Source organism: Citrus clementina, unplaced genomic scaffold (assembly GCF_000493195.1).
Source record: "Citrus clementina cultivar Clemenules unplaced genomic scaffold, Citrus_clementina_v1.0 scaffold_7, whole genome shotgun sequence".
In the NCBI taxonomy this organism is placed as follows: Eukaryota; Viridiplantae; Streptophyta; class Magnoliopsida; order Sapindales; family Rutaceae; genus Citrus; species Citrus x clementina.
Window position 1 is genome coordinate 10,087,220 of NW_006262075.1, and position 15,007 is coordinate 10,102,226.

Sequence of the window (15,007 nt, forward strand, 5' to 3'; positions counted from 1 at the left end):
CACAATAATATCAATAAAAAGATAAAAGTACCCTTAAATTAGTACCTGAAAAAAAAATGATTTCCTCTCTTGAGGAATCATGATAGCTCATCTTTCATCACTCATCATCAATAAACTTTTTAAGGATATGACCAATAATCTTCTTTATAATATCATCTCATATCTCATAATAATTAATACTTTCATGATAAAGAATGAACCAAAAAAAAAAATCCCTTTTGAATCCATCCCTCCCCATTATCAATTTCTTTTCACCACCGAGTTTCTTACTGATGGCAAGCTAACAGTCGAAGGACACCATCAATCTAATCTTCACGGACGCCCGTTGTCACCTTAGCCCATATCCGCCAGTATGTAATTTGCTTGTTTTTTCAAATGGACAGCCACAATTTTCCTTAATCATCAACCCGATACATATTTTGTCCTTCGAATCATACGGTTACAATAAAAATTCAAACTTTAAACTATTCTTGTGGTCGTTATAATGTCTTTTGTATGTTGTTAATAGATAGAAATTATCCACGATTGTAAAACCATTACTTAAGTTAATGGTGCGTTTGAGATTGAGGTTGGAGAGCTGTAGTTTAAAAGTTACAGTAGTAAAGTGTTTGGTAAACACTAGCTGATGCAGCTTAAAAGTTATGTTGATACGATTTTTCACATGTATAATGGAAGAATATATTATATCTTTAATAATTTTGTCAAAATTATTATTTAAAATTTATATTTATTACATATTATTAACTTTTTATTTCATAATTACAGTTTTTTTCCACAGCAACTGTAACTTAAAAGTTACAGTACTTCAATCCCAAACGCATCCTAAATCTTCCACCTCATTAAAGAATAGTTGTTGGAGAGCCGGAAGAGTCATCGCAGACTACTTCAAAATTCTCATCAAAGTAGCGCCCTGCTCCGATTCCGAAATGGTATCAATCCGAACATCCCCGCATTGATCTGGACACAATAATGGCTCAGTAACAAAATGATCTGCAACAAAACCAGACCATAATCGCTCAAACTTTATTAATTCCTCTTTCTTTTATTTTGCGAAGGTGTGGTAATTCCTCTCCCGTATTTTCTTCAACCTCCGTTCATACATTTGATTCAGCTCCAAGAAAGTATTTGAATGCAAGCAATTTAGATTATTGACTTCAACCTCATTGGCCTTTTCAGTCTTCTATTTTTTTTTTTTATCTGCTAAGTTTTTTTCTCCAATTATTATTTATTCCATTATATTTATTTCACATCAATTTATTAATTACTTGATCAAAATTGCCGAGGGTAAAAATGAATTTATTATTTTTTCAATCCAAAGGGACAAAATCCGACTGTCAACCAATGATCGTCTTCAATCTCTGCTGCCTGCAAAAAGGAGCTCATTTGTAATGTCAGTGTTTGTTTCAACAATTTTTTAGAAAGTTCAGGAAAAGATCAAAGTAGATATTCTCTAGCTAATTTCTTCATGGTCTCAAATAATGAAGAATAATAATACTGCATTATTCTTCACACGAGTGACAAGGTAGTTAGCTATTCAATTTCACTTCTTTTCAAGAGGGAAAGGTTTCAACTCCCCACATTGCATAAGTGAAAGTAAATTATTAATAGACACAACTCTCTTGGTGTCGGCATATCCCTATCCAGAACTAGAGCTTTCAATTAGTGTAAAATTACAATAATTTTATCTTTCAATACCCTTAATGCAATTTTGACTTTACATTTTTGTTTTTACCATTTTTATTTGATGTTGGAATTCAAAAGAAGAGACCGAGAGTATCATTACAACTCACTTGGAATATGATATTTGATATTGACAGAACCATTAAGTTAGAGGATTAGCTGAAGAAGTCTTTGCATATGTACATGGCCCCAATTTCATAATTAATTCGGAAGAGTAAGCTAGAGGTTCAATGCAAATTTAATTAAAAAAAATAGGAAAGGTACATAATCATATTTTTTGTTATTAAGTAGCAAAAAAATCCTTTAAAAGTCTTCCTCTTACGTTGCCATAGTATCAGTTCTCTTTCGTAAGACAATTTCACAAATTTGAAAAAACCTCGAGGAAACTTCAGCTTCTTTCATCATTAGACTAGTCAAAAACTCTTTGGTAGATATAATAAACAAATCAAAGGTTTGATCAGCTTAGTGTAATAATTAGTCTAATTAACTAAAAAATGATAATTTAATAAAACTACATATGTGTTGCTTATAGATCCTAGTTCTTCTGACTTCAAACAAATTAATTTGTGAAGAGATTCTCTGCAATGTATCTGGAAATTTCGATGCAGATGAAATTTCAAGTTCAATACTAAAGACTTCATGTTACACAATTTTCTATATATATATATATGTTTGAATTTCATTTCACAATGAAGAAATTGAATATCTAAAAGATAGTATTTTTAGAGATTTCATTAATAATATTAAAAAAATGTAGAGCATAGTAATATAGAGAGAGCTTTTTATAATAACATGTTATCTCTTTGGAAGTTTTGTTCTTTTATCATTTTCTACTTTGAAACCCAAATTATGGAAGCTTGATTTCGGCCTTGCGTTGCTCCTAGTCTTGCCATTTACCATGGACTGAAAAATCAATGTGGTTAAAAATAGATCCTCTTGGATTTGGTTTCTTGATGTTTGAGAAAATGTACTCATTGTTTAATCTATAATCTTAGGCCAAGCGGGCTTGTTATGTTTTGTTTAAATAACTAGTTCTACTGAAATAAGTTGTGAGCTCGTGAGATCATGGTCAATTTGCCATCGTCTGATCTGATTAATTTTCAAGCAAAGTTGACCAATGAGAGACTTAATGCTGACCGGTTTAAGACAGTGCAATCTCTTAAAAAAAAAAAGAATCTAACTAATAACTTATTTTTGCATTTTTTTTTTACATGACTGTACGTCATAATAATTGTAATTTAGACAAATCTGACAAAAAATAAGATTTTTGGTACGTAGGAACAAGGTGCCTCCTTTCATCACAACCGGTGACGTTATTCCGACACATGATCGAGACCCAATCGTTGAAGTAGAAGCCTGAAATGGGTCAATTACATGTGGCGTCATGAAATGTTTTCCCAAATCATCCAGTCTCTTTTACCATCTTCAAGTAATGTGCTGAGGACAAAATAGTCCAAAGGTACAATCAAATTTGAATTTAAGTAACTAGGGTAGGTCTCCAAATTTGGGGTGGCAAAAATGCCCACCTGGACCAGATCCTGCCCGGACTCGGCGCATGTGGCCCGGACCGCATGTATGGGAAAAGCAGATTTGGGTATTGATTTTCAAATCCCCGGCGGTTTCCGGCCAGGGATCTGGTCACAACACCAATAACCCTAAACTTGGACTATGCCCGATTTTTTATTAAGTAAAAAAAAAAGAGAAAATATAAAACTCGAAAAAAATAACATTTTGCCCAATTGCCCCAATCGCCCCAATTCTAAATCGTAACTAAACACAACACAAACACTGAAACAATTCGCTGCTGCCAACCTCTGAACCTCGGCAGTCGGCACCTCCTTTCGTCTCTCCGGCAGCAGCCACCACCCACCGTTGTAGTGTTGACTGCGCCTTTAGGAACCTTTTACCTCCCTTCATCAGCTCTTCTCATTTCTCACAAAGCACAGCCGTCACAGCCATCGTCTCTCCAACGTTTGGTCGTTTTCTCAATGGCAACCACCGTGCGATGGCGTCAACCATCATAGCTCGTCTCACTCCATTGTTTCGTCACCTTCTCAGCGGCAACTCCGCCATCACAACCACAAGGTATTATCTTTTTTTTTGGCTGTTTTTAAAAAAACATGATGAAATTGACATTATTATTATTAGGTGTTATATATATGTTTAATGTTTTTCTTGGATACTATGCTTGTATGATTATTTTTAATTAATGGGAGTTGAATTTAGATTTTAGGTTGCTTTAACTTAATTACATAATATTTATAATTATGTAATTTTGTATGATATAATGATAATTGTTTATTAATAGGAGCTGAATTTAGTATTTAGGTTGCTTTTAAGTTAATTTGTTACATAATATTTATAATTATGTAATATTTATAATTATTTTTTTATTAATAGGAGCTGAATTTAGATTTAGGTTGCTTTAAGTTAATTTATTGCATAATATTCATAATTATGTAATTTGTATGATAATTTTTTTTATTAATAGGAGTTAAATTTAGCATTTAGGTTGCCTTCAAGTTAATTTTGTTACATAGTATTATAACTATGTAATTTGCATGATTATTTATAATTATTTATTATTTTTTCTATAATAAACAGCAATGCGATGTCACAGACAAAAAATATAGAAATCAATTCATCAAATGCTCCAAATTTATCCCGTAATGTTGAAGATAGCAATGATAATGAGGTTGAGAAAATTTCATTGTCAACCGTTAATGATAAGAAGGGAAAGAACGTGGCGAAAAGTGCTAAAAAAATTTTAAATCCAATTTTTAATTCTCAACGAACGCATTCCACCACATAAAATTATTAGTTTTAACTAATGTTAATCCTTAAAATTCAATCATATTGTTCACCATTCTTGTCAAAGAAATCATGACTCACAAGTTCTCCGCTTTTATGATGTAGTAAAAATCATACTAATCAAATTTTCTCTCAAACTCAATAAATGTGCCATTCATTCCATGCTTATTTGTATCAAATCAATTATCACACCCAATTGATTATTGTTTGCTAAAGGCCTGGCATAAATTGCTTATTTATTGTTTTGAATCTGAAAAGAAAAAAATGACTAATTTGTTGTTCAAAATCTGAAATAATAACATATGTAATTTGCAGTACGGACAAGAATTATTGTATGATGGGTAGAGCTTTTATGGAATCATAGTTAAACCAATATTGAAAGCATATAAGAAATTCTTGACTTGGGTGTTTTCGTGCTAAGAATATACGAAGAAGAAACAAAGAGGAAGCTTTAAGGATATGTTTGGAACTTTAAGAGGGTACAAAGTAAAACTTAACTATTTTTAAATTACAATGAATGAGTGTCCCAAGTAAATGAGTGGTCAGAGTATTTTTCAGGTTGTGAATATATAGCCCCACCCATAAACTAATAAAAAATAAGCAGCTCTACTACTCATTTTCTTATTCCCTTTTGTTTTATTTTATGTTATTTTATTTTTCTCTCTGTCTATTTTCATCTGTTCTCTAGCACAGACCAAAGAATCTTGGTCAACCCATATTACATTGATGAGATGGTGCTGAAATTGAGCATTTTAATATTTTATTACGGCGGAAGTGAAAACCATTTTAATTATGACTTATTTAATATAAATGATCAAATTTGTTAATGAAAAGAGAGAGTAGGAGATTTACAAGGCTAGTAAAATGCTAAATAGAAAATCTGCGCTTGAAGGAGACTCCAGTCATCTTATCCTAAAAATCCCTTGCGAGTATCGTGTATGACTTGATACAACGTATATACCATTATGAAAATTTTTTATGTCAATGCAGTTGATCTAAAATAGACACCAGCATTAAAATTATTGGATCCATTTCATGATTTTTGGGTACGTCCAGTCCAACGATATACAAACTTCGAGGATGATACGACAATAAATTGAATAACCAAGAGCAGAGAAAAGAACTGGAAATCAAAGACTAGAATGGCTCAGCCAAAACTGCCTAATCTCACACTATAAACACGCATTAAGCAAGCTTCTATTATGGCACAACAATTCGAGAACTCCTTACAAAGAACAAATTTCCCATACAGAAAATTCTCTAATTCTAACCCAGTAATTAGAAAATCACATATGAAGTAGCCTGGACCACCAGAATTTATATAGCCTCTTGTAAATTGGGACGCGGATTTATGAAATACCCGTCTGGTTCCACAATAAATGGAAGTCATGAGGCGCAAGATTCTCAAAAGCGTAGTAAATGGAAGTAAACACTACTAAATGTCTCCCAATTTTAATTATGAAATGAAATTCAAACATATTGATTATTATTAAACATGAAATATTCTAACATAAAACTTTGAAATTTACCAACAAAGTGTTGGCTCCACTGGCAATGGAGTCCCCTTAAGTGGTTTGACTGAGTTTGCTCCCCAGTTCGAGTCGCAGGGAAGTCACCTTTGTTGGGAGAACCTGTGCCTCCCAGTTCGAGCGGGGACTTCTAGTCTGAGTTGTGGTACGGGCTTAAAGGTGCCTCCCACAATTGGGATCCTCCCCATAATACCTTGTGGTTAAGACAAAAAAAAAAAACCTTGAAATTCAACTGCATAGAAACTTTCAGTTACATTATTGAGAATCTCCTCAGTCCTCACCATTTTTTTGAAATTAGAGGATCAGCATCCACCGGAATAGTGACACTATCAGTATATGATTCGGTGAAAGATTCACCAGTTTCAGAACTTTCAGCTATGTCACTCTCAACACTTTCTTGGATAATATTTGAAGTTCCATCGCATGCTTTAATCCCTGCTAATACCACGGCTACTTCTTTCATTGTAGGCCTTTTCTTCCCATTAAGATTCAAGCATCTATTTGTGAGTTTAGCAACTGTTACAATGTCTTCGTGGGAAGCCTCCTTCAGGACATGAGCATCAAGGATTTCAAACAAACTGTCCTCTTTCATTGCACATAGAAAGTATGCTGCTAAACTTTTGTCTTCTTCGAAGTTGGTGACACGAATTGCTCTCTCTCCTGTTAAGAGCTCAGCAAGAACCACTCCAAAGCTGTAAACATCACTTTTCTCTGTAAATTGACTCGATCGAAAATACTCAGGATCTAAGTATCCAAAGGTACCTTGGACTTGAGTAGTCATATGTGTTTGATCAATTGCCATAGATCTTGATGCCCCGAAATCTGAAACTTTGGCACGATATTTACCATCCAAAAGTATGTTTGTAGACTTGATATCTCGATGATAAATGGGTATCGAAGCAGCAGAATGTAGATAGGACACAGCATCTGAAACTTCAATAGCAATCCGCAGTCGAATTTCCCATGTGATTGGAAACTCCTCATTTTGATCGTGTAAGTATTGAAAGAGTGTTCCATTGATAATGAACTCATAGACTAAAAGAGGAACTTCAGTCTCCAAGCAACATCCTAGTAGCTTAACAACATTTCTATGGTTAATTTGAGACAAAATAGCCACCTCATTAATAAATTCATCAACTTTACTCTCATCTATTACTTTGGATTTTTTAATAGCCACGATTCTTCCATCTGCTAGCATTCCTTTGTACACAGTGCCTTGGCCTCCTTGGCCAAGAATTCGATTCGTGTTATAGTGATCAGTGGCTGTTTCCAATTCCTTAGAAGTAAACAATTTTGATTTGTCAATATTACCTTCAGTGGAAGCTAACTCTTGTTGCAGCAATAAACCACCATTTCTCTTGAAGAACTTTTGCTTGAGCATGATTTCCATTTTTCGCTTGAGAAACTTGTACATCCACCATGCTCCAGTGAGTAGACACAACATCCCAAACCCACCACTGGTGCAACCTGCACCACTCAAGGACAAAGTTTTCATTCTTGTTATTGTGCTTTCAAAGTTAAGCTGAAATGTGGCTATAATCCCATATATCACGTAGTGGAAAAAAGGTAAAATGGATACAAGTACCTATAACAATATATTTGTTCCGAGATTTTTTCCCAAATGTTAATTGAGTACTTCTTGAGCATAGTGGTTCTTGGTCAGAATTATAACTAGAGAGGTAATAACCTTGAGGACATTCGGAGCAATTGTGTCCGCTTGTGGTACTACAGATCAAGTCACCTGCAAAAATTAATGGCCAAATAAAAAAGATCAAATTCAACTATGGCTTAAAATAACAGAGTTTTGCTCATTTGCAAGCCCTAAGAAAAGGTAATAATAAGTAAAACATGTACCTGCACAGTGTCGGGAAGCCACGGATCTTGTGTAATCGCAAAGACAAAAATGCCCTGTGCCTAATTGTAATAGACAGTGATTATCCTTATTACACATTTTAGTGTGTGAATTGTATTCTTCCGTACAAGTGCCTTTATATTTCCCCCACTCCAGCACTGCAGGAACTTGTTCTTGATCCTTCAGAACAACGGAATTAGTCTGATAGTTGTTAAAGAGCCACTCTTGCTCTACCACGAAGACAACGGAGCATTCCTGTGGAATACTTTGATAGTATTTGTACGATGAATTCGTATCGAAAACCTTAGTATTTGGAGGAACGGTACATAACAAATCACAGCAATCAGCGTACTGTGTAGGATCACACGTACAAACTGACTGGCACTTACCCGAATTACTTGAATCATTCTTCTGATTTAGCTTGGCATAGCTGTCACAGCCTGCGGCAGTGAATTTATTGTTCTTCTGAGAAAAAGAAAACGGGGTGCCTGTCAGGTTAACACCTTTAGCATTACCCATTGACTTGCTGCTATTCAAAGAAATTACAGGAGCCTCGACTGCTATAAGGCCTTTCTGAAACACAAAATTTAGCAACATATTGAGGTTGATGCTTTTGAGTAGAGGTTTCGGAGAACCGGAAGAGTTGTCACAGAATACTTCAAAACTCTTATCAAAGTAGCATCCTTCTCCGATTCCAAACGGGTAGTCATCAGATCCGAAATCCCCACATTGATCGCACATTAATGGCTCTGATGCGTCGATTGTACATAGCAACAAAATGATCTCCAACAAAACCAGACTATTATGACAAGCCATAATCAAATATGACTCAACCGTATTTTGTTCTGAAATTTTATTATGCATTGCTTTTCCATATATATTTTTCAACCTTGATTATTCAAACGTACTTGTTTCTTTGATTAGTATACCAAAATAATCTTCACGTCGCCACTACAACTACTATTCAAGAAAGAGACCTTGTCCCAACAGATATCATTTAATGAGAACAAGAATTGCGCACGTTGCATGGCCGCGGTCCGCAGAAACGCCAGCCGACAACACGTTTACAGTGAGCCGCACAACAAAGCACCATGGGCCGCAGTCAACGGACCCCCCATAAGCCCATAATGGCGGGCTGAGGACATTCCCATCACACGTGAAACATTTGGCTATTTCATATATTTTATTTTTAAAAAAATCTAAAAAATTCTAAAACACATTTATAGGTAATCCTTGGCATTGCATTTTTTCTTATCATTCTTTTGGATTCGACTTTCTTTATGAGCCTTTTGTTGGCTAAAACGATAATTTTTTTTCCAGTATATTCAAATTAGATGTGGGAAATTTAATGCTTAATTATCATGAATATTTGAAAAAAAATCATGAGTATTGAAATAATGTGAATATAATGGTAGCAAAATGTTGAATTTCTTCTTTTGTACATGCCAGATAATACTTAATTGTAAATAATTTCATGAACACACTTTTTTGTGGTAGCTTTATTTGGCTGGTCATCTGAGTGCAAATCCCAAAAGAAGTAGGAAGTTAAAAATTAATTTGAACTTTGATCATCCTTCTCTCTTTTTTAAAAAGGTAAAAAAATTCATATACAATTTCCTTTATTTAGTTCTAATTTGGTAATACTGTAATTTTTAAAATAATCATTGTTAGTGGTGCTGTAAAAATAATTAACTTTGAAAAAAAATCAATTGAACATTTAGTAAATTTTATTTTAAAAATGGTGTGAATTTTAAAAGTAATCATATATGTTTGATGAGTCTTATTATTAAACAACTGTAAAAATGTAAATGACTAAATTGGATATAATATTGAATAATTTTTTTACACATTTATAAATATGTGTATAAAATATTTTTGATTGTGTATATATAACAAATAATAATTAAAATAAATATTTTTATATTGTAATTTTATTTTTTATTTTATTATCTCAGTATAATTGGCAATAATAATAATATCTTTAAAATTGATGAACTTATTTCCTAATTAATAAGGATAATTTTAGAGTTTTATAATATATATGAGGATATATATATATATGAAATTATCCTAAGTATGAAGATGATTTTTAAAATCAAAATTTTAAAAGTCACTCATTCCCTACTTTTCAAAATTTAGTATTAGGTGGGTAATTTTAGTAAAAGTGATTTTTGACTTTTGACTTCTTAACATTACTTTTGAGCCTTCCTAAGGCAATCTCAAATAGGCTCTTAATATGATGTGCTAGTTTGCTTAATTTTCTTTCAGCAGTCGGCCAATTTTTTCACACTTCTAGGAAGCAAGAATTGTGGAACCGCACCGTTTTAACCGTTTTGAATCAAAACGTTTATGCTGCGCTTACTTTTTGGATTGGAGTGGAAATCCTGAGGAGTGGGAATCCTTGGATTAGGAGTGTGGAGTGGGAGTGGGAGTAGGGTGTTTACTTAGACTAAATAAAATTATAGATTGTCAATCAAAATCCTAATTATTTGTTTACTTTGTCTTGGATTGTGAGTAAATTATTTTAAATTACAATTTTATCCTTATGTACAGAATTATAATTTGTAATTAAAAAATTAATAAAAAATATATTTGGAAAATAAAATAAATATTTTATTATATTTATAAATTAATAATAATTACTAATATTCTTAATTATGTAAATCATAATTTTTTATTAATTTTAATTTAAATTATGTGAATAAAAATTATTAATAATAGCAACACAAATGAAATATTATTATTGATAATATAGTACAAAATTAATATTTTTTTAGAATAAAATATTTATTATTATTAAATAAATAAATAATTAATATTTATTAAAATTAATGTTTAATATTATTAATTTAAATATAATATTTATTTATTTTTATTTTATTAAATAAATATGATATAATTATTATTTTTAATAAATTTGATATTATTTATTTTATTAAATATGATATTATTTATTTTATTAAATATTATTTATTTATTTATTTTTATAAGGATAAAATGGAAAGAGGGGGAGAGGATTCTCACTCCCACCTCTCCCCATGGGATTGGGAATCCCACTCCCCACTCCAAAATTGGGTGGGACCCACGGATTCCCACTCCCACTCTCCCTTTTTTTAAAGTAAATAAACATTGGAGTGGGAGGAATCCACACTCCACACTCCCACTCCAAAAAGTAAACACTACCTTAGTAGAGAACAAGAAAGCTCTCTCTTTTTTTTTTTTTTTTTTGGTTTCTTTCATAGACTTTGAATATTCCAGTTCTTTTGAAAACGAAGGCAACGGATACTGGGAACTTTCCAACCATAATTATCCTAGAAAAGTAAGACCAGTTTAGGGTGCGTTTGGGAGTGAGGTTGGGCAGCTGTAGCTTTTAAGCTACAGCACTAAAGTGTTTGATAAACACTAGCTGCTGTAGCTTTTAAGTTATGTTAATATAATTTTTCACTTGTATAATATAAAATTTATTATATCTTTAATAATTTTGATAAAATTATTATTTAAAATTTATATTTATTATATATTATTAACTTTTGTTTCATAATTACAGTTTTTTTTTCACAGCAGCTGTAGCTTAAAAGCTACAACACCTCAATCCCAAACACACCCTTAGTCAAGAATAATGAAATTTCTCCCAAGCATTTCATCAAACACTTTGCTGAGTACTTTTTATATCACAAGATTATATGCAGCCCTTGTTTTCCAGCTTTACGAGCAAACTGGGCCCACAACTGCCAGCTCAACTCTCCACATCAGCATAGTTGTAACTAACTCTACTCTCATTCGGCTCCAAAATTGAAACACAAAAGTCATGTGTCACAAGGCTTTCGAAAGCCCTGGAATGAGATGTTTATAGAATATATACCGGAAGTGTCACAAATTTATTTTTAAACAACATAAACAAAATTATGAAACATAACTTGTTTAATCTAAAACGTAGAAAATTTTAAGTGCATATAAATTCAGGGTCTGTTTTGTTGTTATTTTTGGCCAATTATTTTTCATTTCATGGAAACAGAAAACAGAAAAACTTGTTCAGTGAACTCTAATTACCGTGAGTTTTCTATTTAGGTGAAAACAAGTTATATTTATTTTATAAGGAGACCAAAGGAAATTGTGAAACAATAATTTTATGTTTACTAATTATAATAACATAATTGGGTCCCCCGCCTTCGAAAAAGTAAAATCGATTCCACTTTGTATCCGCACTAGACAATTGCACAAAATATAATACAATAATTCAGATATACAAAAGCAAATATAGTTTAATTTTCATGTCCTCATAATAGATGCAATAATATTATTTTCTGGGGTCCAACTACCACACACCTGGTGCATATGAGTCAAATGCATGGATGTATAAATTGCCCTCTAGATCTAAAGTAGGACTTGCTTCAACGGCATGGATATATTCTCTTTGGTTTTTAACATTGATATCCCTATTGTTTTTCAAAAAAGTAAAATAGTCAAAGATTTGACACATAATTTTAGATTATTTTTAAATTTTATAGTTTGATCAATTGACCTAATTTATTATTAAAATTAGTGACAATATAAGGGTAATAACTTGTAAAAACTCTTTTTTATACATTAAAATCTTTTTTTAATTTTTTGGAAACAATATAATACCAATTTAATCTATAATAAATAATTTAAATATATAATAAAAATATATTAATTTATCAATAATACTAAACAATTTTTAAAAACAGTATAAAATCTATTTGGTTAATAATAAATAATTTTAATTTTAATTTATCAATAATAATATGACCAAATGACAATGTTAAAAAATTTCATAATAATCAACTATGGTTTAGTATTCAAATATAAATAATAAAAATATACTCTAAGTGTAAATAGCAGAAATATATTGGACTTATATATTAAAAGGGTTATTATCATTTGACTACTTAAAAAATTATCAAATATCAAATGACTACAACAAGTATTATCTCCTATCATTTTCATACTATATCTTTATAAAAATATCATTTTATTACTTTTCCGTTACAACCGTTAGTTGACTAACAAAATACCAATTTCACCCTTTATGATTAAAAAAAATTACTTGAAACTTATTTACAAAATAAATTTGTAATATCTTTATTAAAATGGATATAAAATACCAACATAATTCTTTTTGTTTGAATGATGAAAATGAAGCTTATTTACAAAATAAATTTGTCTTATTATTTTTTTAATGAATCTTTTTTTTAATCATGAAGGGTAAAATTGGTATTTTGTTAGTCAACTAACAGTTGTAACGGAAAAGTAGTAAAATGATATTTTTATAAAGATATAGTAGGAAAATGATATAAGACAATACTTATTGTAATTATTTGATATTTGACAATTTTTTAAGTAGTAAAATGATAATAACCCATATTAAAATTACAAAGCTTCTACTTTTTTTATCTTTCAACAAACAAGAGGAACTGCAAAGTAATTTACCAAAAACAAAGGTATTGTGCACCCCGGGCACTATAGCTTCATCCTATTTTCAAACATGTTACTAAATACTAAATATATTTTTACTATTTTTATTTTGAAATATTGCATAAAAAAAAGTAACTGTTAAATGCAATTTCATATTTACAAAAAACTAATTATTTCTATATTATAACATTTCTATATAAGACAAATATAAAAATATTATTTAGAAAACAATACCCAAAGCACCCTAATTTATTCAGCCAGATTGTAGTGAATTTCTCCACCAATTTGCTTAAAATTAGAGAATTGACATCATTGAGATAGTGACGCTATCACTGCCAGTAGATGAGTCAGTGAAACATGCATCGAGATAAGAACTTTCGGCTATGCCACCATCCACACAATCAATATCTTCAACACTTTCTTGAACAATGTTTGAAACTCCATTACATGCCCTAATCCCCGCTAATTCGATGGCCACTTCTCTCATTGTAGGTATCTTCTTGCTATTAAGGTTAAAGCATCTTTTTGCAAGTTTAGTAACTGTTATAATCTCATCTTTGCCACCCTCCATCAAGACATGCACATCAAGAATTTCAAAAAGACGACCCTCTTTCATTGCACATAGAAAATAAGCTGCTGAAATTTTATCTTCTTCAGAGTAGGTCAAATGAATCGATCTTTCTCCTGTTAAGAGTTCAGCAAGAACTACTCCAAAGCTATAAACATCATTTATATGTAAATTGACTTGACTAAAAGTACTCGGGATCTAAATATCCAAAGGTGCCATGGACTTGAGTAGTTATATGTGTTTGATCATCTGTCATAATTCTTGAAGTCCCAAAATTTGAAACTTTAGTGCGATATTTATCATCCAAAAGTATATTTGTAGACTTGATATCTCGATGATAAATAGGCATCGAAGATGCTGAATGTAAATAAGATAGTGCACCTAACACGTCTGCAGCAATACGCAATCGCATTTCCCATGTGATTGGAAATTCCTCATTTTAATGATGTATGTATTCAAAGAGAGTTCCATTAGGAATGAATTCATATATTAAAAGAGGAACTTCGGTCTCTAAGCAACAACCTAGTAGCTTAACAATATTTCTGTGGTTAATTTGAGATAAGATTACCACCTCATTGATGAATTCCTCAACTTTATTCTCATCTATTATTTTAGATTTTTTAACATCAACAATTTTATCGTCTACCAACATTCATTGGTAGATAGTGCCTTGGCCTCCTTGGCCAAGACACTACTAGAAAAATAGCTTTTATTGATACTTGTCTTGTGACACTTTTCAAAAAAGTATCAGTAGTTACATATATTTGGACCATTTTCCGTGTTTAACAAACAAGTGTCAAAATTAATGATTCTATGGTGTTTGTAGATTAAACATCAGAAATCTTCGACACTAAAGTATCAGTAAAAAAAAAAAAACCTATTTTTGTTTTAGTTGCGACTCGAACCTAGGACCTCAAAACTAAAGTGCTTTAGGTTCAACCAACAAACCACCAAGCCAAATTCATAAATTAGTTTGTGTTGAACATGCTGAAATTATCAAATTAAATTAATATAGAAAACAACAATATAAAAGCAAAAGCAAAAAACCCTAAATCAATATAAACATAAAATTCCCTAACTCCTAAATCCATGGCCAGCTGCCTCATCTCTCTGGCGATATCCTTCTTCTTC

At 31.5% G+C, this 15,007-nt stretch overlaps 1 protein-coding gene and 1 pseudogene across 1 annotated transcript; both read right to left on the bottom strand.

Annotated features, from left to right (window-relative positions):
- Positions 1-6,232: 6,232 nt before the first annotated feature.
- LOC18036704 (wall-associated receptor kinase-like 10) lies at positions 6,233-8,740 on the bottom strand. Its single transcript, XM_006427051.2, has 3 exons — positions 7,875-8,740; positions 7,606-7,761; positions 6,233-7,487 (listed from the first exon to the last, which is right to left on the bottom strand). The coding sequence occupies exons 1-3, from the start codon at positions 8,734-8,736 to the stop codon at positions 6,298-6,300; spliced, it is 2,208 nt and encodes a 735-aa protein (XP_006427114.2). The 5' UTR covers positions 8,737-8,740; the 3' UTR covers positions 6,233-6,297.
- A 4,863-nt stretch (positions 8,741-13,603) lies between these two features.
- LOC112096896 lies at positions 13,604-14,558 on the bottom strand (annotated as a pseudogene).
- Positions 14,559-15,007: the final 449 nt, after the last annotated feature.